Source organism: Spea bombifrons, chromosome 2 (genome assembly GCF_027358695.1).
Source record: "Spea bombifrons isolate aSpeBom1 chromosome 2, aSpeBom1.2.pri, whole genome shotgun sequence".
Taxonomy (NCBI): Eukaryota; Metazoa; Chordata; class Amphibia; order Anura; family Pelobatidae; genus Spea; species Spea bombifrons.
The window spans coordinates 127794212-127818340 of NC_071088.1; the positions used below are offsets into that span (position 1 = coordinate 127794212).

The 24129-nt window shown below is 38.8% G+C and overlaps 1 protein-coding gene across 1 annotated transcript in view; it reads right to left on the bottom strand.

Moving 5' to 3' along the window:
- Positions 1-23381, bottom strand: part of RNF17 (ring finger protein 17) — a 53430-nt gene extending 30049 nt beyond the window's left edge. Inside the window, exons 1-17 of the mRNA XM_053456082.1 lie at positions 23334-23381; positions 22687-22764; positions 21245-21345; positions 17163-17334; positions 15812-15888; positions 13521-13592; positions 13096-13376; positions 12765-12839; positions 12240-12320; positions 11709-11867; positions 9502-9691; positions 6045-6165; positions 5052-5264; positions 4552-4742; positions 1342-1480; positions 707-860; positions 236-351 (exon numbers count right to left, since the gene is read on the bottom strand). Of these exons, the coding sequence (XP_053312057.1) occupies positions 236-351; positions 707-860; positions 1342-1480; positions 4552-4742; positions 5052-5264; positions 6045-6165; positions 9502-9691; positions 11709-11867; positions 12240-12320; positions 12765-12839; positions 13096-13376; positions 13521-13592; positions 15812-15888; positions 17163-17334; positions 21245-21291 (2088 nt within the window). The 5' untranslated portion in view covers positions 21292-21345; positions 22687-22764; positions 23334-23381. The remainder of the gene's footprint in view (positions 1-235; positions 352-706; positions 861-1341; positions 1481-4551; positions 4743-5051; positions 5265-6044; positions 6166-9501; positions 9692-11708; positions 11868-12239; positions 12321-12764; positions 12840-13095; positions 13377-13520; positions 13593-15811; positions 15889-17162; positions 17335-21244; positions 21346-22686; positions 22765-23333) is intronic.
- Between the last annotated feature and the right edge of the window lie 748 nt (positions 23382-24129).

Genomic DNA, 24129 nt, shown 5'->3' on the forward strand with positions numbered 1-24129 from the left:
AAACTACATATGAATAAGCATTACATACATGTATTTCTTACCACCTCTGGTATATAACATTGGCTCAAAATATTTAATTACTCTAAGACACACAATCTGGAAGTTATTACAGATAAATTAGATCTGCTGAATTTGTTTCAGTACTCACGGCAAAAAATAAATACAGACAAAAGCAGAAAACAGGTGTATTACATTAGTGTTACACAGTGATAACTAATTAAATTTAACTATTTACCTGACATGGCAACCTTAAAAATTCACCTTTGACTTTCCTTAATTTTCTTATACTGACTCTGGCAACATTGCCAAAGTCAACATATTTGACATCTACTTCTTGATTACCAGGTAGCCCTTAAAGGAAGAAAGGCAAATACAAAACAAAATGTAAGTACACACCAACTAATACCACTATTCTTTTGAAAACGTAATACTAAAATAAGCTGACATGTTCTAAAACTTAAAATACAGTGTATTTGTGTATTTATTACATTAGGGAGAAAACGAAGGAAGGAAAACGAGCATCAAATGACACACAAATGTCATAATTAGTATTTATGTATTGTTAGCTTTAAATTAAATAGGTTAATGTTATTCATGACTAGAATTATAACCATAGGTTTGCCACAATTATCGTGCAGTATAAAACCAGTTTAATAAGTTAGATACGTTTTTGAAATAGACAATTAAGAGGAAGTTAAATACTTACCAATAACCTCTGCCCTATACCAGTCTTCATCTTCATATTTTGCAATGCATGGCTGACCTATTACTGGATAGAGGATTTCAAAATCCTCTGCGTCTTCATCGTTATAAACTTTTTGAATTTTATTCACAATGCTCAAATATTCTGATGAATCAAGCTAAGGATGGAAAAGGCACCAAACAAAAATTAAACACATTTATGGTAGTAGCAAAGTTTAAGCTGAAATATTTGCAATTTTTGTTTGTCTGAAACAATTGAATATATATATATTTTTTTTTTTGAAAGATTAATTTATAGTACATAAAATTTTGAGAGCAAAACTAATAAATGTCCCAACCTAGATGCTTGAACAAAGCCCTTCTCATTAATAATTCCACTTTGCAATGTCCCAGACCTCAACATAATTCTCAATGTGACATAATAATGCTGTTCAAAAACATTACAGTATAGTTATAATACAATGTTTATTAATTGCAGATAATCTGGCTCAATTTCATAGACAAGTATAAGAATAGAGTGATCTAACATTATTAATCAGCCTATACATATTAGTTCTTGTATATGTAAGGTGTCTAGCCAAAGCAATGCAAGATGTTTAGGCATTATTCTTAAACTTACAGTCAAAAGATCAAACTTACTACATGGATGTAGAAATCTGATGGATCGTTCATGTGGCACACAATAACATTAACCTCTGTTTTGTTCTTAGGCTTTTTCGGCATGACATACTGCATGACTTCTCTATTTAGCTCTGCAACTGGGACTTGGGAACGAAATCTATAAAACCAAAATACATCAATTTATATATACATACACACAACACACAAATAAACAAACACACACAGACAGATCAATGTAAAAAATAGCACATAAAGTTAGGCACCAACAAAAATGCTTACAAATTGACTTCTAGATGCTGGGATATGTCTAGACCTGCTTCATATATAGTGTGTAAACGCCTAAGCATAACACAAAGTATAATCAATAAGAGTGTGTAGAACGTTCTATGTACAAGTTTAGGAGTTAAAGTAAATTGAACAGCAGCATATAACTATGCACTGTGATCTTCCCCTGCAAGAAGGCCTGCTTAGTGCTTTTTTATGTCGAGCAAAAAATTATTTTCTTGCAAAAACATGGAAAAATGTCGCTGTATCAAACTCTTTTACATACGTTGTTACTACCCAGTTCAGTGGGTAAAGTGAGAACTTAATATTAAATCTTACATTTTTAGACATGGTCTTTTTTATTACTTGATGAAAAAGCAATTAGGGGCAGTGTTCTACAAGAGAACATATTCATTTGCATACAATTTTTTCCCCAAAATGTTGCTTACAATTTTTTATACACAGTGGGTGCCACTGACAAACGACGACCCTATTTAGATCGAGCCTGGTCACAGACATACATCCAAGCTTTCGTATGTTCTAGAGGGCCACATCCACACCTTATAGGTTCATATTTATAATATATAACCTTCTAGCTTAAGGTGATTGGGGGTAGTAAACAAAGGGGGGATATACTTTTTACACACAGCGCTAGAGTAATGGGATATCTTGTGGGTTTCCTGGTGGATGTAAGTTAGTGTTTGGCAATGTTTAGATTTTATTACACACACGTGTGTGTGTGTGTGTATATACCGACACATGAATATATGAAGTGTGTATATTATATATATATATATATATATATATATATATTAGGGCTGCAACTAACGATTATTTTAATAATCGATTAGTTGGCCGATTATTTTGTCGATTAATCGGATAAAAAAATACATTATTTTAAATTGAAGAAAAATTGCAATAAAAAACGTACAATTTACACTTTCATCTCTTTATTGCAATGGCCTCTCTCTATTCACCTTCTTATTTTACTGACATAATAATAAAAGCTACAAGAACCCAAACACAGTGCTTCTCAAACTAGGTTTTAATACAAAGTTATTAGTAAATATTAATTCATATGTTAACTATTTTTCATATTTAATAAAAACTGAGAAAAAAGCCTTGTTTAAATTTTTTTATTTACCAAACTGCCCCAGCTATGCACATCTGACCCCCAGCTTGCCACTCTGCCCCCATATATGCCTTATACCTCTTATATGCCAGATTCCACTGTGCCCCCTGATATGCCACTGTGCCCCTAATATGCCTTATACTCCTTATATGCCAGTGATATGCAACTGAGCCCCCTGATATACCTTTTACCCCCAGATTTGTTTTATGCCCCCCTGATATGCCTAATATCGATGTCTTATACCCCCTATATGCCACTGAGCCCCCTGATATACCTTTTACCCCCAGATATGTTTATGCCCCCCTGATATGCCTAATATCCATATGCCTTATACCCCCTATATGCCCTAAAAATTCATAATACCCCCATACACCACTATAACTCACCCATACACCACTCTGGCTCCCCCTCCCATACACCACCCTGGCTCCTCCCCTCCCATACACCACTCTGGCTCCTCCCCCTCCCAAACTCCACTCTGGCTCCTCCCCCTCTCATACTCCACTCTGCCTCCTCCCCCTCCCATACACCACTCTGCCTCCTCCCCCGCCCATACATCACTTTGGCTCCTCCCCTCCCATATACCACTCTGCCTCCTCCCCTCCCATACATCACTCTGGCTCCTCCCCCTCCCTTACTCCACTCTGGCTCCTCCCCCTCCCATACTCCAATCTGGCTCCTCCCATACTCCACTCTGCCTCCTCCCATACATCACATTGGCTCCTCCCCCTCCCATTCATCACTTTGCCTCCTCCCCCCTCCCATACTTCACTCTGCCTCCTGTGAACCTCCGTTTCTGACAAGACACCAGGGAGCCGGGTAGAGAGGCAGAGTGGCATATGAGAGGGGGAGGAGCCAGAGTGGTGTATTGGAGGGTGGCTCCCATACACCCCTCTGACTCCTCCCCCTTCCCATACACCGCTCTGCCTCTCTACCCGGCTCCGTTACTGAAGGCACTTTCATTGCAGCTTCATAGAAGCCACAGTGTAAGTGAAGGGCAGTAACGGAGTCTGTCTGTGCGATGCAGACCCTCACCGGATAACAGAGAGGATGATTCTCTGTCAGCTGGTGGGGGTCTGCATCGCACAGACAGACTCCGTTACTCACCTTCACTTACACTGAGGCTTCTATGAAGCTGCAGGGAAAGTCCCTGTCAGTAACGGTGCCGGGTAGAGAGGCAGAGTGATGTATGGGAGGGGGGAGGAGGCAGATGGGAGGGGGAGAGAGACGGAAGTGAAAGACCGGCCGACAGTGAGGGGAATCCAGGTCCCCTGCAGCGTTGCGGGGGATCTGGATTCCGGTGTTATAATCCGATCTCTGTTTGAGGTCGGATTATATAAGGAGAGGAGTTTTTCAGAGCATTTGCTCTGAAAAAAACCTCTTTTTATAATCGATAAAAATCGATCCGATTAATCGATGATGAAATTCGTTGACAACGATTTTCATTATCGATTATTATCGATTTTATCGATTAGTTGTTTCAGCCCTAATATATATATATACATATATATACACACACACTTATGCATATTTGTATACATACACACATGATAAGGTCACACAGAAAATGATTACTTCAAGTTATTGTTACTAAAGGTGGTTCTACAAGCTAAAGAATCATCAGTGTACTTAGTTTTTCACATATGGCTTCTCCGTTTTGGCTTTACTTCTGTTAAATAAATCACGACATGGTGTAATATGCCATGTGTTTTCGTTCATCTCATGCTGCACATAACATGATACAGAAGCATCTCTCTCTCTCTGCACAGGTCATACACACAAAATAAACATACAGATAAATCCTTATTCACAGCTTAGAAAAGATGATTCACCTGGCTAGCTCCAGAAAAACCAACGCATCTCGCAGCGAGACAGGCATACCACTACTAGTTTTGTTTGTAGGAGGTTTTCTCAAATCCACAATGAACTTGTTGTCCTCCTCTCTGAAGACCTTCATTGTAACACATTTCTTTTTTGCCATCTTGATAAATTCATCTTTGGCCTCCTTAGTCCAGCATTCATCCTAATGAAAAAGAATAAACTGCAATTACCCATGTAGGCAACACAACATTAAAGTTATATATAACTACTAACACTTCTTAATAGATGAAAATACACTAATGATTTACTATAGAAACATCAACCTTCACAGTTTTTTGTAGTTCAGAGTGAGCAAACGCTAAAGTTGGTGAATTGAGGTAAAAGCACGTACACAATGGATCCAGGAGCAAGCTTTTCAATGGATCATTTTGAATTCACATTGTACACTTGCTGGTATATGTTAAATTAGTATTCAGTACCCAACTGAATATGACTGATGAGAAAAACTTACTGAATTTTGAGGGACAATGTCCACTAGTGAGCACTGAAGAGCAAATGGAGGCATGCGACTCAGCTCTGAATCCGGATGCAACTTTCTCAAAATCTGACAGAAGTCGTTCGTTAAAGTGTGACAAACAGACGCATTCTCATTTTTGCTAATATGTGCTCCAGCAAACCTTAAAAGGGAAACAAAAACTATTAATAGAGACACGAAGGAGAATTTCTGCAATTAACCGCTTAGCTACCCTATGGACGTACGGGAACATAAAAAAAAAGTTAAAGCAAAATGTCCATTAGGACATACTGTTACGTCCGGCATTTTTTCCAGTGTCGGAAATATATCTCTGTGCCTCTGCATGGGAGATCAGGCTGTCTGGACTATCCCATCAGCAGAAGCCAGCATTGCGTGATTCCTGCTAACAGAGTAGGTATGAAGTAACAAGCTATAACATAGCGTTATAACAAGAATGCTGACACCTGCAGCAAGGACTCTGAAGGATCTGGCTGATTGCACACATTGCAATCAGAAAAGCAAAGTGTGATCAGTGCAGGGAGATGAAATTATATAAAAATAAACTATATAGGTAGCTCAGTGATTTCACTGGGACAACACTGGCATCCATAACATATAACAGACATACACATAGTGCAATATAAATAGAGATCCCTATCTCTCGGGGATAGATGACTCAGGTGAAGTCAAGGCAAGCAGTACATTATTGCCATAAAGTGTGATCTTGTAAAAAAAAAAACAAAAAAAAAAAAACCCACCTCCAAACCATTAGTATTAAAAACAGTACACTACAGCGCTTTGCAAAAATATTCATCCCCCTTGGCATTTTTCCTACATTACAACATGGAATTAAAATGGGTTGGTTGACTGTATCATTTGATTTACTCAACATCGGTACCACTTTGAAGATGCAAAATATTTGGTTAATGTGAAACAAGAAATAAGAAAACAATTGTGCATAACTATCCTCCCCCTCAACAAAGGCAATACTTTGTAGGCAATACTTTGTAGAGACACCTTACAATTACAGCTTGGCATATCTAGCCACTGTGATTTGTTAAGGCATAATTGCTCTAGCTCCTCCAAGTTGGATGGGCTCTGCTGGAGCAATCTTTAAATCATACCACAGATTCTCAGTTGGATTGGGGCCTGGGATTTGACTAGGCCATTCCAAGACTTAATTCCCCTTAAAACTATGTGAGTGGTGCTTTAGCAGTATGCTTAGGGTCATTGTCTTGCTAAGAGGTGAACCTCTGTCCCGGTCTCAAATCTCTGTAAGACTGAAAAAGCTTTCTTTCAAGAATTTCCCTGTATTTATTACCATCCATCATGCCTTCAATCCTGACCAGTTTTCCAGTCCCTGCCAATGAAAACCATCCTCACAGCATGGTGCTGGGAAAATATGGAAATTCTATAGAAATTAAGTATTTCTGAAATCAGGACACGTGCATTGATAAGCTTGGAGGGGATTTCCATCATTTTAAAATGAAAATTAAGTAGTTTTTTTCTTCACATTTTCGCTAGTTTTTACTAAATTTCTCATCCTAAATTTTCAGCTAATCATCTAACTATGGTATCAAAAGAAAGCTCTATCTCTACTTGAAAAAACAATATATAGTTTACATGGGTACATTATAGGGCTGCAACTAATGATTATTTTAATAATCGATTAGTTGGCCGATTATTTTTTCGATTAATCGATTAAATCGGATAAAAAAAAATGAATGTAAATTTTTCATTTATTTAAAATAATTTACTAAACAAATGATGTTAAATACAAACAGCAGAATAAAAAAAAAAAACTTTGCTAAAATACATTTCTTGTCTTTATTTCCCAACCCGCCCCCCAAATTTATACACATTTGAGCCCAGGCTTGCCACGCTGCCTCCCATATATACCACTCCACGCTGCCTCCCACATATACCACTCCACGCTGCCTCCCGCATATACCACTCCACGCTGCCTCCCACATATACCACGCCACGCTGCCTCCCACATATACCACGCCACGCTGCCTCCCCACATATACCACTCCACGCTGCCTCCCGCATATACCACTCCACGCTGCCTCCCGCATATACCACTCCACGCTGCCTCCCGCATATACCACTCCACGCTGCCTCCCGCATATACCACTCCACGCTGCCTCCCACATATACCACTCCACGCTGCCTCCCACATATACCACTCCACGCTGCCTCCCACATATACCACTCCACGCTGCCTCCCACATATACCACTCCACGCTGCCTCCCACATATACCACGCCACGCTGCCTCCCACATATACCACTCCACGCTGCCTCCCACATATACCACTCCACGCTGCCTCCCACATATACCACGCTGCCTCCCACATATACCACTCCACGCTGCCTCCCGCATATACCACTCCACGCTGCCTCCCGCATATACCACTCCACGCTGCCTCCCACATATACCACTCCACACTACCTCCCACATATACCACTCCACGCTGCCTCCCACATATACCACTCCACACTACCTCCCACATATACCACTCCACGCTGCCTCCCACATATACCACTCCACGCTGCCTCCCGCATATACCACTCCACGCTGCCTCCCGCATATACCACTCCACATATGCCACCCCACGCTGCCTCCCACATATGCCACGCCACGCTGCCTCCCACATATGCCACGCCGCCTCCCACGCCACGCGGCCTCCCACATCTGCCACTCCACGCGGCCTCCCACATCTGCCACTCCACGCGGCCTCCCACATCTGCCACTCCACGCTGCCTCCCACATATACCATGCTGCCTCCCACATATACCACTCCACGCTGCCTCCCACATATACCACTCCACGCTGCCTCCCGCATATACCACTCCACGCTGCCTCCCGTATATACCACTCCACGCTGCATCCCACATATGCCACCCCACGCTGCCTCCCACATATGCCACGCCACCTCCCACATATGCCACGCCACCTCCCACATCTGCCACGCCACGCGGCCTCCCACATCTGCCACGCCACGCTGCCTCCCACATCTGCCACTCCACGCTGCCTCCCACATATGCCACCTCCCACATATGCCACGCCACGCTGCCTCCCACATATGCCACTCCACACTGCCTCCCACATATGTCACTCCACTCTACTCCCACATGCCACTGTGCCTGATATGCCTTATACCCCCTGAAACACCACTACATCCTCCTCAGACATGCCACCCTGCCCTCCCCACATTTGCCACTCCACTCTACCCCTAGATATGCCACTGTGGCCCCACATATGCCACGCTGCCTCCCACATATGCCACTCCACGCTGCCTACCCCCAGATATGCCACTCCACTCTACCCTCAGATATGCCTTATACACCCTGATACACCACTCCGTCCTCCCCAGACATGCCACACTGCCCTCCCCACATATGCCTTATATACTGTATAGCCTTATACCCCCAGATATGTCACTTCACTGCCCCCAGGATTTAGATTCCCCTAAATTAACCCTAAACTCCCCATTAACCATAACTGCCCCTAAATTAACCCTAAACACCCCATTAACCACAGCATCCCCTAAATTAACCCTAAAGACCCCATCAACCACAGCATCCCCTAAATTAACCCTAAACACACCATTAACCACAACTGCCACAAATTAACCCCAAACACCCCATTAACCACAGCTGCTCCTAAATTAACCCTAAACACCCTATTAACCATAACTGCGCCTGAATTAACCCTAAACACCCATTTAACCATGGCTGCCCCTAAACACCCTACTAACCATAACTGTCCCTAAATTAACCCTAAACACCCCATTAACCATAACTGCCCCTAAATTAACCCTAAACACCCCATTAACCATAACTGCCCCTAAATTAACCCCCACCTCCCCTAACTTTCAGTAGCCCAAATAGTAATGTTATACTTACAGTTAGATGAGTGTCACAGCCATGTGGTTCTGGCCTGGAGAAGGAAGGGGCGGGGCCAGTTGTCACAGTGATTACAGGGAGGGACTGGTAAGTAGGAGCTGCTGCTGTGAGTCACTCAAACGGATTATATAATGAGGGGTATTTTTCAGAGCGTTCGCTCTGAAAAAACCCTCATTTTATAAATCGATAATAATCGATTCAACTAATCGATAATGAAATTCGTTGCCAACGAATTTCATTATCGATTATTATCGATTTTATCGATTAGTTGTTGCAGCCCTAGTACATTATTCACAAGAAAGAAGAATAAATCGCTGAACCCGCATACCGCAAAAAATGCTCCAGGCTTTGAGGTACCAAACCCCCCTGGGACTGAAGGGGTTAAAGCAACATATGGTGAGAATGGCAAAACAAATATGGCACTTGGTACTGAATGGTTTAAGAATTTGTGAAATATTGACAAGTTTTTGCGAGCTCCAGGTTAGTGTTATCTCCATCACCTTGACCCAACTGATACATATTATGGCAAATCATACCTTGACGCAATAAAAACTTCTGACGTTCCATAGTCGAGCAAGAATACTGTCATCAGAGATACATCTTCAATTTTATATTTTGTTGGCCCATAAGGCTTTCCTACATATTTGCTTTCCAAAGGGATCAATTCGGTTATCTTTCCACGACACCATGAATTCTGCTCTGTACTTTTAAATGCAATTATTTCACCTGCAGAAACATTTTAATGAGGAGATAATTGAAATAAGTTTGTAACTCACATAAGGAACATGCACCTTGCCATTTCTGGGGACCAAAACATTGGCTACTATATTGGCTAGAGCTCCCATTTTATGTTGCTATTCTTGTATTAATAACATGTCTAGTTAAAAAACTATAGGAGCTGGGCCTTTCCCTTTCGTCCAAAATACATCAGTTGTAATTTCAGGGTTAAACTGGGGAGGGAATGTGTCATATAACAGATTATAGGAAAATGGCTGCATCACGATACTTGAACTTATTGCCCCATAACGTGCAGAAAAAACATAAAAACATTGGGTATTTTCAAACTCAGGGCAAATATCTATTTAGCAGGCTTTTTCATTGGCTTTTACAGATGAGCAAAAGATTTCTCTCTCAATTGTTCACCATATTATATATTTTTTTTTATAGTAAATTATATGATACAATGAAAATAATGACATCTAAACAAAGCCTTTCTTGTCCTGAAAAAACCCCAATATATAACTTGTGTGGGTTCAGTAAACGGTGAAGAAAATTACAGCTAAACGCGAGCCCCGCAGAAAAATTAAAACAACCATTGTCACAAAGGGTGCAAAAAATAAAATTAACAATTCCCACAAAAGGGTTAATTATAGTCAGTTCCAGAACTTAAGAACCCACCCTTGAATAATGTATTGCACACTCCAGGTTTGTATTATAAACACATGCAGCCCCCCCATTTGATGCACCAAGGGGTGTAGTTTTTGCAAATGTGTACTTTTTGTGCCATAATTTAACTTCCTACGTGAGCAGTAATGCCACGTCAAGGCTTCACCCTAATTACTGACCATTCACACGCCTTTCATCTCCATTCACTTGCAGAAGCACACACCATACTTTCCATACATTCACTCACAGAAGCGCACACACACCATTCTTTCCCCCTTACAATCCCAAAGAAATGATGGTAAATGGAGAAAAAAAATATTTTACAGGAAAAATGCAAGGAGCTCCAGGGATGAGATGGTTACTCACTTGCCACACATGCTAAATGGCTGATTTTAATATTTGTAGTTCATTTCCAGTTCATTAGGATTTCAAATTTGCCTCCCTCTACCATTGGCTAAATTTAACCCCATGATCAAAGAGATAAAAATGTAGTATCCGCCATTTTTAAAAAGGGAATGTGACTTTTCATAGCTATATGATCACTGTGGTAACATTGGCTGCCACAGTGATCATTTAGCTAGAATACTTAAAACTTTTTTTTTAGTTAAACTAGTTTATGTTTAGATAATTTAATTTGGGGGTCTATAAAGGCATATAAATAGAGCCCCCAAATAATTTTTTTCACGTTTTTATTTTTTTATTCTTTTTTTTTTTCAAGCTGTATACCATTGGAAAGGTGAGGCGATAACATAACAAAAATATAAAAACGTCTCTGGTCCTGTAGCGCAAACATAAGAAAATAACCCTGGTCCTGAAAGGGCTAAGAAGCTATTTGGCTTTATTTATTTTTTTCTCGCTTTTGAAAAACCATCCCCTCATTGAGAAATCCAAGCGAAGAATTCTGCCCTGTACAGGATATAATGAATTTGATGGCATACAGTATCGTTACACCTTTTGTGGGTATTTCCAGACCCACTACAACAAAGCCTAACAACAACACAGAATCCCCAAAATTTAATACAACGGGAATGCATGCTCTAAAAACAAAAAATGCCCACCCAGATCTACATATGCCTATAATATAAGCTATATGAAAATCCAGGCCCCCCTTCAATGCACCGATGAAACAGAATGTGGTAATGAAAAACTATGTGCAAATATAGTACATGTATAGTAAACGTATATAGCGACTGTAAGCTACCTTAATTATGATGTACGTCCCCATCTTCCTATTCTAGCCCACTTTGCCAAGCACAATAATCTTGCGTGAGTGACACTCAAGCTGAAACATGTTTTCCCCTCTACCTCAAGAAAAACCTTATAATAATAATAATAATAATAATAATAAAGTAATTACCAAGGACCAGGATATCATTAGGAGAACAAGGACTGGAGGTGTTGCTTGACAAGCCCAGCATTCTTTCAAACATTATAAAGTGTTTTTTTTCTGAAAGCCGGTGAACAAAGAAATTGCAAGGATTGATCACGTGGGTGAGATATACATTTTCTTGAAGGTCTGCAAATAAAAGCAAACATTTACTCCTTAAGGAAAAAAGCATGTACATTAAATTTATATATAAAATATATGGTTATAAGAATATACGGGTGTGCCAAAGCTTTTTTCTCCCGAACTTTACTCCACTTTTTATTTTCCTTTATTATTATTATTTTAGTATTATTTGTTTGTACTTATTTTCTTTAAATCGGATTAGCGATCGCTTTTGTGTCTTTGTAGATTCCAAGCATCTCGTGTGTAACAAGAAACAACTCCAAGTCACTTACTCAAACGCATCAATAAAATGAAAATCATTGACATAGAAGGTGAAACTACCTTTAAATCACAAATACGTACGTTACAAAAAAAAAAATAATAAATCAATGTTCTTACCTCTTTTTTGTCCAAATGACAGACTGTGGCTAGGCCTTTTTTGACTACATTTTCTACTCCTTTGTTTATCACTCCAGGCTTCTAAAAAATAACATTAAGCAACTAAACTTGAGCATATTAAAAACAGACGTGAGGTACATATGACTGAATTGAAAAAGGATAAACTACTACATATGAAATACATGACATTAACAGACTTTTTTCTATTAAAACAGTTTCTCTAAAATAGTAACCCTTTAAGAAGACTGTTTTAACAGCTTGTTTAATGTCATGTCATTAAGTGACTGTTATTCCATGATATATATATATATATATATATATATATATATATATTTTTTTTTTTATAACTAGTTCTAGTATTTGAGGCCACAGAAAAGCCTGATAGCGGGTAAGTGTTTGGTGAAGAAGATCAGCTGTAGAGGAATATAGAGCTAGCTTGTAGGATGAAGGTGCAGGTTAAATAGGTTTGATAAGTACCAGTAAAAGGAAACAAAGAAATTACATTAAAATAATTCTGAAATTTACCTTTCTTGAGCTCACGCATAACATGCTCACATTTCCAGCGCAATTCTTTTCCAAAAGATTGACTTTCATCTTTTGCTGGGGATTAAAACATTGAGACTACTTAACTGTTTAAGATCTTTACAAGTTTTGGCAAACCCACAACACAAGAAGATCAAGCTACAAAAGTTTAAACCCCAGCTTACAAAGAAAATTGTTAAGAACACTTCTCGCATAGCAGTCTCTCAAATGCTCTTGTTGAAATTCATGTAGTATGGTAGACAAAGGGGAGACACACAGTGACAAGCAAAAGCCTTGTATGAACGCAGCTTTGCTAAATTATCAACACACTTACATGCTTGATCATCATCATGCTCCTCTATTATTTCTTCGATTATGACATCCGGATCAGATAAGGAATGAGTTACAAATGCAACTAAGTTTTGCGATGCTGATGATCCCAATTCTTGAAAAGCGGTGTGCTTTGCTTCAGAACATAGGAGATGTGCTTGTTCAGCTTTGAATTCTTGTACAATCCCACTTTCAGATTTGAAGGTTTTTTCTTTCTTAGACTTTCTGGTCTCTGGCAAGTCATGGTGGCATTGACTGTTGTCAATGGACAAAACAATATTTTCGCTGTGTGAAAGCAAAAAAAGCAAAGAAAAAAATACAGTTATAGAAAGAGGTAGTAAGACTACTGTAATTAGTATTACCCAACCTTAACTGCATTATAGAGCCTATGAGTCAGCCAAGATGTGAAACAAGGAAAAACATACTTACTTTGCAAATTTACCACTGCAGATTTCTCCAATTTCCTCAAATACTTTAACAATATCATTGTTAATGTTAAACCTAAGGATTTAACAAAAATGTTTTTACATATATACATATATAAAAAGTACGCTGTAAAACTGACAATGGGGGGGTCACACACACTGAACTACAATGCATACAAAACAAATGAACATATTGACTTTAATCCTTAAGGACCAGGCTGTTTTTTTTTTGTACCCTTCGTGACCAAGGCTGTTTTAACACTTTTGTGGTGTGGTGTCTTGTGTTTATTTTTTCTGAGTTTAGAAATACCCAACGTTTTTTTGCAAGTTATAGGAGAATAAGCACAAGTAGCGTTTGGCTATTTTTAAAGCCATTTTTTCCAAATCAGGTAATTATTCCCCCATGTGCTATTTGGGACATCTTTGAAACCAGCAATAGCAATTTACCCCTATCAAATCATATATTTGTTGAAAACTAGACACCCCAAGGAATTCCAAATGCTGGTATTTTAACCCATTCCATGCACTATTTCTAGCGCTGCAACGAACGATTATTTTCATAATATATTAGTTGGCCGATAATTTTTTCGATTAATCGCATTAAAGAAATATATACAATTTTTTTTATTTATTTAAAATAATGTAATGAACAAACTGGGTGTTAAAAACATCAAAATAATAAAAAAAAAACTTAAAATTGACATTAACGTGTCATTAACCCTTTTATCTCTATCACAATGGCATTTCCCCAATTCCCTTCTTATTTTACTGACATAATAACAAAAGCTATATTTTAAAGGTGCAAAAATCCAAACACAATATTTCTCAAAGAAGGCTTTAATTCATATGTAAACTGATGATTTTAATAAAAACTGATTGAGAAAAATGCATTTCTTGTTTTGATTTCCTTTTATTTGCCAACCCGCCCCCCCAGTTATGCACACATGACCCCAAGCTTACCACTCTGCCTAGATATGCCTTATACCTCCTATATGCCACTCTGCCTCCCTGATATGCCACTCTGCCCCCTACATGCCTTAGACTGAGGGCTGGGGCAAAGTGCGAGACTGAGGGCTGGGGCAAAGTGCGAGACTGAGGGCTGGGGCAAAAAAAGTTTTTTTTAGCCTAACTCCTAACTTTTTTAGCTGGTTCCTAGATTTAAAACAAATTTGTCAAGCCCTGCTATACGCCACTCTGCCCCAGATATGCCTTATACCTCCCTATATGCTACTCTGCCCCCCCAGATATGCCTTATACCTCCCTATATGCCACTCTGCCCGCCCAGACTGGTGAACCTCCGCTGCTGGCCGGCTCTTTCGCTGATGCTTGAAGGTCATGTGACGCAGGTGCTCCATCATAGAAGCCCCGGCGGAAGTAAAGAGCAGTAGTGGAGGTTTTCTGCGCGCATCGCATAAAAACGCCATTTTGGTCAGTCTGTGCCTATGCCTTATTTGGGACATCTTTGACTCCAATTTACCCCATAAAAAAAACTTTTTTTTTTGTAGACAACCCTTGGGTATTTGAAATGCTAGTATTTTAACTCTTTCCATAGATACAGCACTAATTTGAGCACTTGCTCAAAAATAAAATAGTTTTAAAATGTTTATTTTATTGGGACTGGATGGTTTCCCTGATGGTGACATAATTACATAATTATTTTTAAATGTTACCACATTTGTTTTTCACATTGTGATTAGAAAGCTGGGCTCCATTGACGTGCATGGTTATATATATATATATATATATATATATATATATAGAGCCGGCAGTAGAGGTTTGTCTACACGCATAGCGCAGACGTTCACCCATTAGACAACAGGGAGTCTGGGAGGCAAGTTTTTTTTTGGGGGGGGGGGGGGCAGAGTGGCCTATGGCATAGCCACCCTGTTCCCACCAGAAAATAAAATAGATGCAGTTACATGTAATCTGTACAAACAATACTAAGAAAATGTCATGGCTCCCTTTGCCACTAATTGGTGACCAAATGATGCTCCTAGTGAAATATCCTGGCTTGTCTTATCTCCAAAAAGATGTACTTTTGCAGGGGGGGGGGGTATTCGGTGCATGTATTAAAAAAAAAAAATTCAAGACACATTAATATATTTTCACAGTAAAACGTTCCAAAAATGTTTCATTATTGTAATGTATTATTTGGTCTATAATGCTCTTAATATATCAGTGACAAATATGGCTGTTTGCCAGCTGTATGAAATTGTATTATTAGTAAAGGAGAGAAAACTTATGAAAATTATATGTATATATATATAAAAAAGTGACTATGTTTAAACTGCTTACCTTACATGAGAACATAACTTTAGAGTATCAGGTACCAAACAATCATTTTCAAAGGTAACTTTCAAGTCAGCAACAATCTTAAGAAAACAAATACAACACATATCAATATGTTTAAAATCCTACAGAACATACAAAATACATTCAAAACAAAAAAAGACAGCAAATTGATGTACACATAGTTAACCTTGTCACTGAATGCACAAATCTGTTAATTCTGAATGAATCCCCAATGAGTGTTTACTTGTGAAAAGCTAGACTTTCCACGCTGCATCATCTTGGCACGGGGACCTCTAGCGCGAGAGACACTTGACGGGTATACAGTTCCACCTGTAAGTTTTTATTATTACACACTTTTTTTAACTTCATTTGTCTGGTCCAAATTTTTTAATCATTTTTTTTACTCACTTCCTAGCCACCTAGAGTTCTGAAGTTTTGCATAGTTACTTAATCAAGATAATGAAGCAAGTTTCAATTATTGGCAGCGTTAAACAATTTCTAAATATTGATAAAATGACATTTGATTTTTATATATGGAATTTGTAAACAATAAAGTTGGCTGCAAATGATTTTTTTTTCTTCGAAAGTTGAATGTCTTTTGAATTTAGATTTATTTTTAAATCTTTAAAACCTGATGAAGGCAGCAAGATTTTGATCATATTTTTATCGTAAGTTAAAAAAAAGAGTCAAACTTGCATCCGAAACCTTCGGATTGTAGGCGAAAGAATTTTCTAGAAAACGGCTTATACTTCACAAAATTCAGAAACGTTCAAAATTTGTCCACCAATACACTGGGCAATTGGTCTATTATTTTTGTATTATTAAAAAATAAATAAATATAAGTACAGAAAATGAATCCTTTAAAAAATGTATGATTGGCAAGAGAGTGAAATATCAATTTCTAAATTTGCTAATAGTAAAAAGTATAAAATAAAATATATACAAAATATCTTAAAAAAAACCCCAAACATTTAAGTGCACTAAAAGGGAGAAAAAAAACAAAACATTTTTTCAGATAAGTATCAAAACAGTTTTGAATATATGTGACTAAAAATAAAAGTGTGGAGCCTCAATGAAATATTGAACCATTTCAAAATTTAATTTTTTTTAGTGCACTTAAATATATTTTATTTACCAAAAGGTTGCTAGGAAAGTTAATATTTTAAATTTTAAATGCAGCAGAAAATACGAGTCTGAGATTTTTACAAGCAGCAACTACTGGGTCTACTGCACATGCGCACATCACTAAACTCAGCATAGGTGGACTGAAAGCTGGAAGATATATCTGCTTAAAAAAGCATATACATTGATGGGAATTTAAAAAAAACAAACAGAGAAAGAACTGAATACTGACCTGATCCAGATAACAATACGTAGTCAATGATGGTGACTCTAGTAATGATTTTGCAAATACAGCTTTTGTTTCCAAGTCTTTTTTCTTTTCCTTGATGTTCTCAATAGCCTTTGCTATGTTTGCAGCATATACTTCTCTGTTTGCTCTCAGTTCAGTTAGTAAACAAGACTTCCTAGGGACAGAAATAACTTCTAATTTATTCCAAATAATGCAAATGTTCACGCCTACCGATGTACTTTTTATAATTTTAAAAAGGCTCACTGTGGCTTGCATTAAAAAATAAAAGTTTGTTAAACAGCAGCATAGATCGGAAATCTTCAGTGGTTTCACTGGAACTATACTACTAATTATCTTTTACGGCCATAGAAGCTTATAACCTAAGAGGACACACGCAGCAATGGTTACAAGAAATACACACAGGTAGAAGTGAAAGAAGCATTACTGTGCTTTTTGTAGTGATTTCTTGTCTAAAAAGGATGCACAACTGTCTTTAATAGGCTACAGAACACCTTAATGCAGGCTGCCACGTGGCACTGCTTCTACCTATCCAATTTTAAGGACCAGGATGTTTTTATTTTTTGTGCCCTTCTGGACAGAGGCTGTTAACATTTTTGTGGTTCTTGTGTTTAACTCTAATTTTATTCTCTTTAATTTAGTGAACCCACATGTTATATATTGGGTTTTTTATATAATATATATATTTTTTACTTTCCATTTTCTGGGAACTAGATGTTTCCCCTTCTGATGTCATGGTTTTTAACATTTTTAAATGTTGCTGCATTGTTATTAATTCTTTAAAATTGTTTAATATTTTCATTCTTTTAGATTTTCAGGGCTTGATTGTCCTGCATGGCAGATCACAGTACCCTCTTGTTACCTTTTTACTGTCGTTGGTTTTGACCAGAAGGGCGCTGCCATCTTGGGAAAAGACATGCTGCATTCCAATATGGCGCTTGTGACCGTTCCAGAGAGCGATCAAGCTGAGCCCTGGGATTTTTTTTCGGAGGTTTGCTTAACAAAGAAAATGGACATTGATCGCTTTCTGAGATCACCGACAATGACGTGTCAGGCAAGTAGTTTGTCCTTAACTGCATGTTTTCGATGATGTGCCTAGCATGTCAATTGTCCTTAAAGGGTCCATGCACATCAGAACAATCTTATTAGGGCTGCAACTAACGATTATTTTCATAACCGATTAGTTGGCCGATTATTTTTTTGATTAATCGGATAAAAAAAAAAACCAAAATGTAAATTTTTCATTTATTTAAAATAATAGGATTTAGAAACAAAACTACAGAATAAAAACACTTTGATAAAAAAAAAGCATTTCCTGTTTTTATTTCCCAACCTGCCTGCCCCCCCCCCCGTTATGCACATCTGAGCCCAGGCTTGCCACACTGCCCTCCCCACATTTGCCTTGTATACCCTAAATGCCTTATCCCCGATATGCCACTGCACCCCCTGATATGCTTTATACCCCAGTATGCCTTATACCTCCAGATATGTCACTCATAGTAACATAGTTCATAAGGTTGAAAAAAGACCAAAGTCCATCAAGTTCAACCTATATAAATATTGTGTCCCTACTGTGTTGATCCAGAGGAAGGCAAAAAACCCTTATGAAGCAGATGCCAATTGCCCCACACCAGGGGGAAAATTCCTTCCCGACTCCAAATATGGCAATCAGAATAAATCCCTGGATCAACGTTCTGTCCCTATTGATCTAATATCCATAACTTGTAATATTATTGCTTTCAAGAAACACGTCCAGGCTCCTTTTGAACTCTTTTATTGAGTTTACCATTACCACTTCCTCTGGCAGAGAGTTCCATAGTCTCACCGCTCTTACTGTAAAGAACCCCCGTCTGTGCTGGTGTAGAAACCTTCTTTCCTCCAGCCGTAGAGGATGTCCCCTTGTTATAGATACAGTCCTGGGTATAAATAGGTCCTGGGAGTGATCTCTGTAATGTCCCCTTATATATTTATACATAGTTATTAAGTCCCCCCTAAGCAGTCTTTTTTCCAAACTAAATAACCCTAATTCTGATAATCTTTCTGGGTACTGTAGTCCTTCCATTCCCCTTATTACTCTGCTTGCCCGTCTTTGAACCCTCTCCAGCTCCACTATATCTTTCTTGTACACTGGTGGCCAGTACTGTACACAGTATTCCATGTGTGGTCTCTTAGGAAACCCTCAAACAGTTTATAAACAACACAGGTTAAACTAACAGGCCTATAATTCCCCGGGTCACTTTTTGTCCCCTTTTTGAACATTGGCACAACATTTGCTATGCGCCAGTCCTGGGGAACAGACCCTGTCACTATAGAGTCCTTGAATATTAGAAATAGGGGTCTGTCTATTACATTACTTAACTCCCTTAGAACGCGGGGGTGAATGCCATCTGGACCTGGTGATTTGTCTATTTTGATTTTTTTTAGGCGGCACTGCATTTATCTCATCCTGCTGTATATTACCTGGCATTTCATTTTCCTCTGTGAATACAGCAGAGAAGAATATATTTAATAGATTAGCTTTTTCCTGATCCCCGTCTATAACTTCTCCCTCATTACTTTTTAAGGGGCCAACGCTTTCATTTTTAACCTTTTTACTATTTATATAAAGAACATTTTGGGGTTTGTTTTACTCTCTTTGGCAATGAGTCTTTCTGTCTCCACTTTTGCTGCTTTTATCTGATTTTTACATATTTTTTTTTTTCCCGATAGCTTTTTAGTGCTTCCTCACTTCCTTCCTGTTTTAGTAGCTTAAATGCCTTTTTTTGCCATTTATTGCCCCCTTTAGATTTTTATTTATCCACATTGGTTTTCTCTTGTTCCTGACTCTTTTATTCCCATACGGTATGTACTTTTCACAGTGAGAATTTAAGATATTTTTAAAAATCTCCCATTTAGTGTCTGTACTTTTGTTTTTGAGGACATTTTCCCAATTTACAGTGTTAAGGGCTTCTCTTAGTTGATCAAGCTTTGCCTTCCTAAAGTTCATAGTTCTTGTGGCTCCTCTAAGAGTTCCCTTATTGAACGACAAGTTATAATGTATTATATTGTGATCACTATTTCCTAGGTGCCCTCTGACCTGCACATTAGTTACTCTGTCAGGTCTGTTGGTTAATATTAAGTCCAGTAGAGCGCCCCCTCTGGTCGGGTCCTGTACCATTTGGGACAGATAATTATCTTTACTTATAGTCAGAAAGCGGTTTCCTTTATGAGATTCACAGGTCTCGGTTTCCCAGTTTATGTCGGGATAGTTAAAGTCCCCCATAATAACCACCTCATTGTGATTTGCTGCCTTGTTTATTTGCTTTAATAATTGTCCTCCCCAGATAAGCCTTATACCCCCCCAGATATCCCATAAGTGCCATCATAGATTCACAGACTAGTTTACAGCACACTGACAATACTTTTATAAATAAATACAGGGTTAATCTTCACTGCCCCCAGGATTTAGATTCCCCTTAGTTTGCCCCCCCCTTACCTCTAACTGCACCTAAAATTAACCTTATTAAATTAGCCCTCAGTCCTAAAGACCCCATCAACCATAACTGCCCCTAAATTAACCCTAACAACCCCATCAACCATAACTGCCCCTAAATTAACCCTGAAGACCCCAACAATAACTGCCCCTAAATTAACCCTAAACACCCCATTAACCATAACTGCCCCTAAATTAACCCTAAACACACCATTAACCACAACTGCCTCTAAATTAACGCCCACCTCCCCTAAGTTTAAGCAGTCCAAATATTAATGTTATACTCAGTTAGATAAGTTGCTGAGCCATGTGGACGCTATAGGAAACGAGCGGGGCCAATCGGCAGTGTGACTGCAGGGAGGGACTGGGAAAAAGAATGGGCGGGGCAGTGACTACAGGGAGGACTGGGAGAAAGAACGGGCGGGGCCAATCAGAGTGACTGAGTCACACTGAATGAAACTGATTATAAAACAAGGGGTATTTTTCAGAGCATTTTTTCAGAGTTGTTGCAGCCCTAAATCTTATGTAGTGTATAAAAAAATCAAAATATATAGATTCAAAAATGTGCCTCAAGAGGTAAGTCAAAACAACTAACCTAGTATTAAGCAGAAGGTGTATTTTGTTGAATTCCTCCTTAATCATTTGAAGCACACTTTGTTCTTGAATTCGACTTCTATCTTCCAGATTTTTTAAAGTCTGTATAATCAAACAAAAGAACATTTTGAAGCATACACAAGCAATAATGATTGGCATAATGTCATTAGATAAGTGCCAATAAACATTGGGTATTGACTGAGGACATTTTTTGGTAGAAAAAATAGCAATATAAAAATATGGACAAACCTTGTAAACACAGTCCACAATTGTTTGAATTATGTACATGTGTATTATGTATGTATGTAAATCAGGGCTTGACAAATTTGTTGTGAATCTAGGCGCCAGCTAAAAAAGTTAGGAGCCAGGATTTTTTTTTAAACTAACAGTTGGTTAGGAGTGATCTGATCATCAGCCCACTTACTAAACTCACAGCATTTGACCTGGAAGCACCCTGGACTTTCAGGTCAGTGCTGTTTTTTTGTTTTTTTGTTTTAAATATTTTTTTTTGATATATATATTTTTTTTTAACACTTTCAATGCTGATGTTCCATTGGAGCACAGCATTGATTGATATTTAGTCCCCACAAGCTTGTGGGGACAAATGTTAACCCCTGCAATGCCACGAATGTGTTATAAACAATTGTGGAATTGAAGGGGTTAACGCTGCACTGTCGCTCTCATGGAGCGATCAGGCAGCAGGGGGGTGTTGGGGCTGGTTTCCACACTCATGTGGAGACCAAAGAACCCTCTCCCCCTGTCACTGAAGCTGCCTCTGGCAGCTGGGAAGCAATTGCTGGTCTATAGACCAGCCATTGCAGGGGGGGGGTCTCTGATGACTGCTGTAGGCTTCCATGCCTACAGGAGTCATCAAAGGGCTTGTGGGGGCTCGTTTTTGCTGTTGCTGGTCTGCCTGGACTTCCAGGCAGACCACCAGCAGCAGAGCCCCTTGAAAAACGGGAATTAACCCCTAAATGCCGCGATCGCGGCATTGAAGGGGTTAACGCTGCCCTGTCGCTCTCATGGAGCGATCAGGCAGCAGGGGGATGTTGTGTCAGGTCCCCACACTTGTGTGGGGACCCAATCAACACTGAACCCCCTTTCCTGAAGCTGCCTGTGGCAGCTGAAAACGCCATTGCAGGTTTCTCTGCAATTGCGGTTTCAGCCTACAGGATCACTCCGTGGGAGTGATCACAGGCTCGGGGGCGGGCTCGGAGTGGCTGTGCTGTCTGCCCAGACTCCTGGGCAGACAGCAACAGCAGCGCCCCCGCGTGGTGACACGGGGGTATTTTTTTGTGAATGTAAGAGGCTGACAAACTCCTAGGCGCCAGGACAAAATTCTGAGTCGCCATGGCGCCTGGGATTTGTCGAGCCCTGATGTAAATTCATGCATGAAGCACAAAATACTGAAACACAGTATCCTAGCACAAAGTAATGATCTACCTGCAAAGCGGTATTTAGCTGCTCAAAAGCACCATTTGCAACAACCAAAGCATCTTCAATTTTTTGGCAAAGGTTGTCCTACAAGGAAAGGATAAAAAAAAATGAACTTTACTTCCTACACAGAGTGTGTGTAGACAATTATATGTTTTTCAAAGATACCTTTTTAAAATTAAACAAAAAAATAAACTTTAAAGAAACTGCTCCATTTGCCAATATATCAGCTACTTTTAGAAACATACTAAGCCAATAAAGCAGATGCCATTTTATTATTTTAATACTTAAAAAGGTTTACTAACATAATAAAGGGTCATTCAATCAGTATTTTACCAACGACATATCAGCTTGTTTTTGTGTCACACGGCAAATTCAATAATTATTTCTGGTAAGGCTTTCAGCATTTCAAAAGCTCTGGGAATCATGGTTATAATACAATATCCAGTTACTTAAGTTTCAAATACTAGAAATTAAGGGACATGATTAAAAATGTATAGTTCCACCTTCTGAATATAACCCCTAAATCATGCAAGGTAAAGTGGGGTAGCAGACAACAAGGATCATATAGCAATACAAAAAATAAAAGAAAACACAAGTAAAGACAGAAAATGCAGAATATTGAAATACAACGGAGAAAAAAATAAAAGCATCACCTTAGGAGTTGTATTATCAACGTTACTGATTTTCTCAATTCTTGACCTTTGTTCTTAAAGCGGGGGAAAAAAAAAAAGACATTGGTTAACTACTTATTTACCTATACTCTTAACGATCAGCTTATTTGAAATGGACTGCCTAGCAGATCAATAAGGATTTTAAAGTTGCATTTTAAGTTATTTCTGCAAATGTTTTGCAAAATGAATGCACACACAAGACAAAAGCGAAGGGCCCTTTACTGCTTTTATTTTTCCTCTCTTATTGAACGCAGCTGCATCAAAGATGTTGGAACAGTTGCCAGCCTATTTGAAGAGAGCAATTTGGAGTTTTACCACGAAAAGGGTAATTTGAAGAAATTCCCTGACATTAAAAAGGACCAACACCAATGAGGGTTGGCTTCAAGTAATCACTTGCATTGACCATTATTTTAGACAAAAGGCACTAGAAACCATGCCTCAATGTTGGGGCGTTAGACTAAAATAGTTAACAGAAAACCAACTCTCAGGCTCACTCATTACTCTAAACTGTAAGGAACAGAGCAACGCCTATCCCAGACATGTTCCCCTCACAACCCAGAATTACTCTTTGCCACCACGTTATGTTTAAGGTTTTACAAACACTGAGGCTTGGTTTCCATTGGGTTTTTTTTGCTAAAAACGCCTATAAAAACGCCAATAGCGCCACCTGGCGTTTTTTTGTGAAAAACGCCTGCAGCCAGATGTTAGCTGTAACTCAATAGGAAATCGCAAAATGCAATTTCCACTTGGCGTTTTTCTGTCTGGCGTTTTTTCAGTC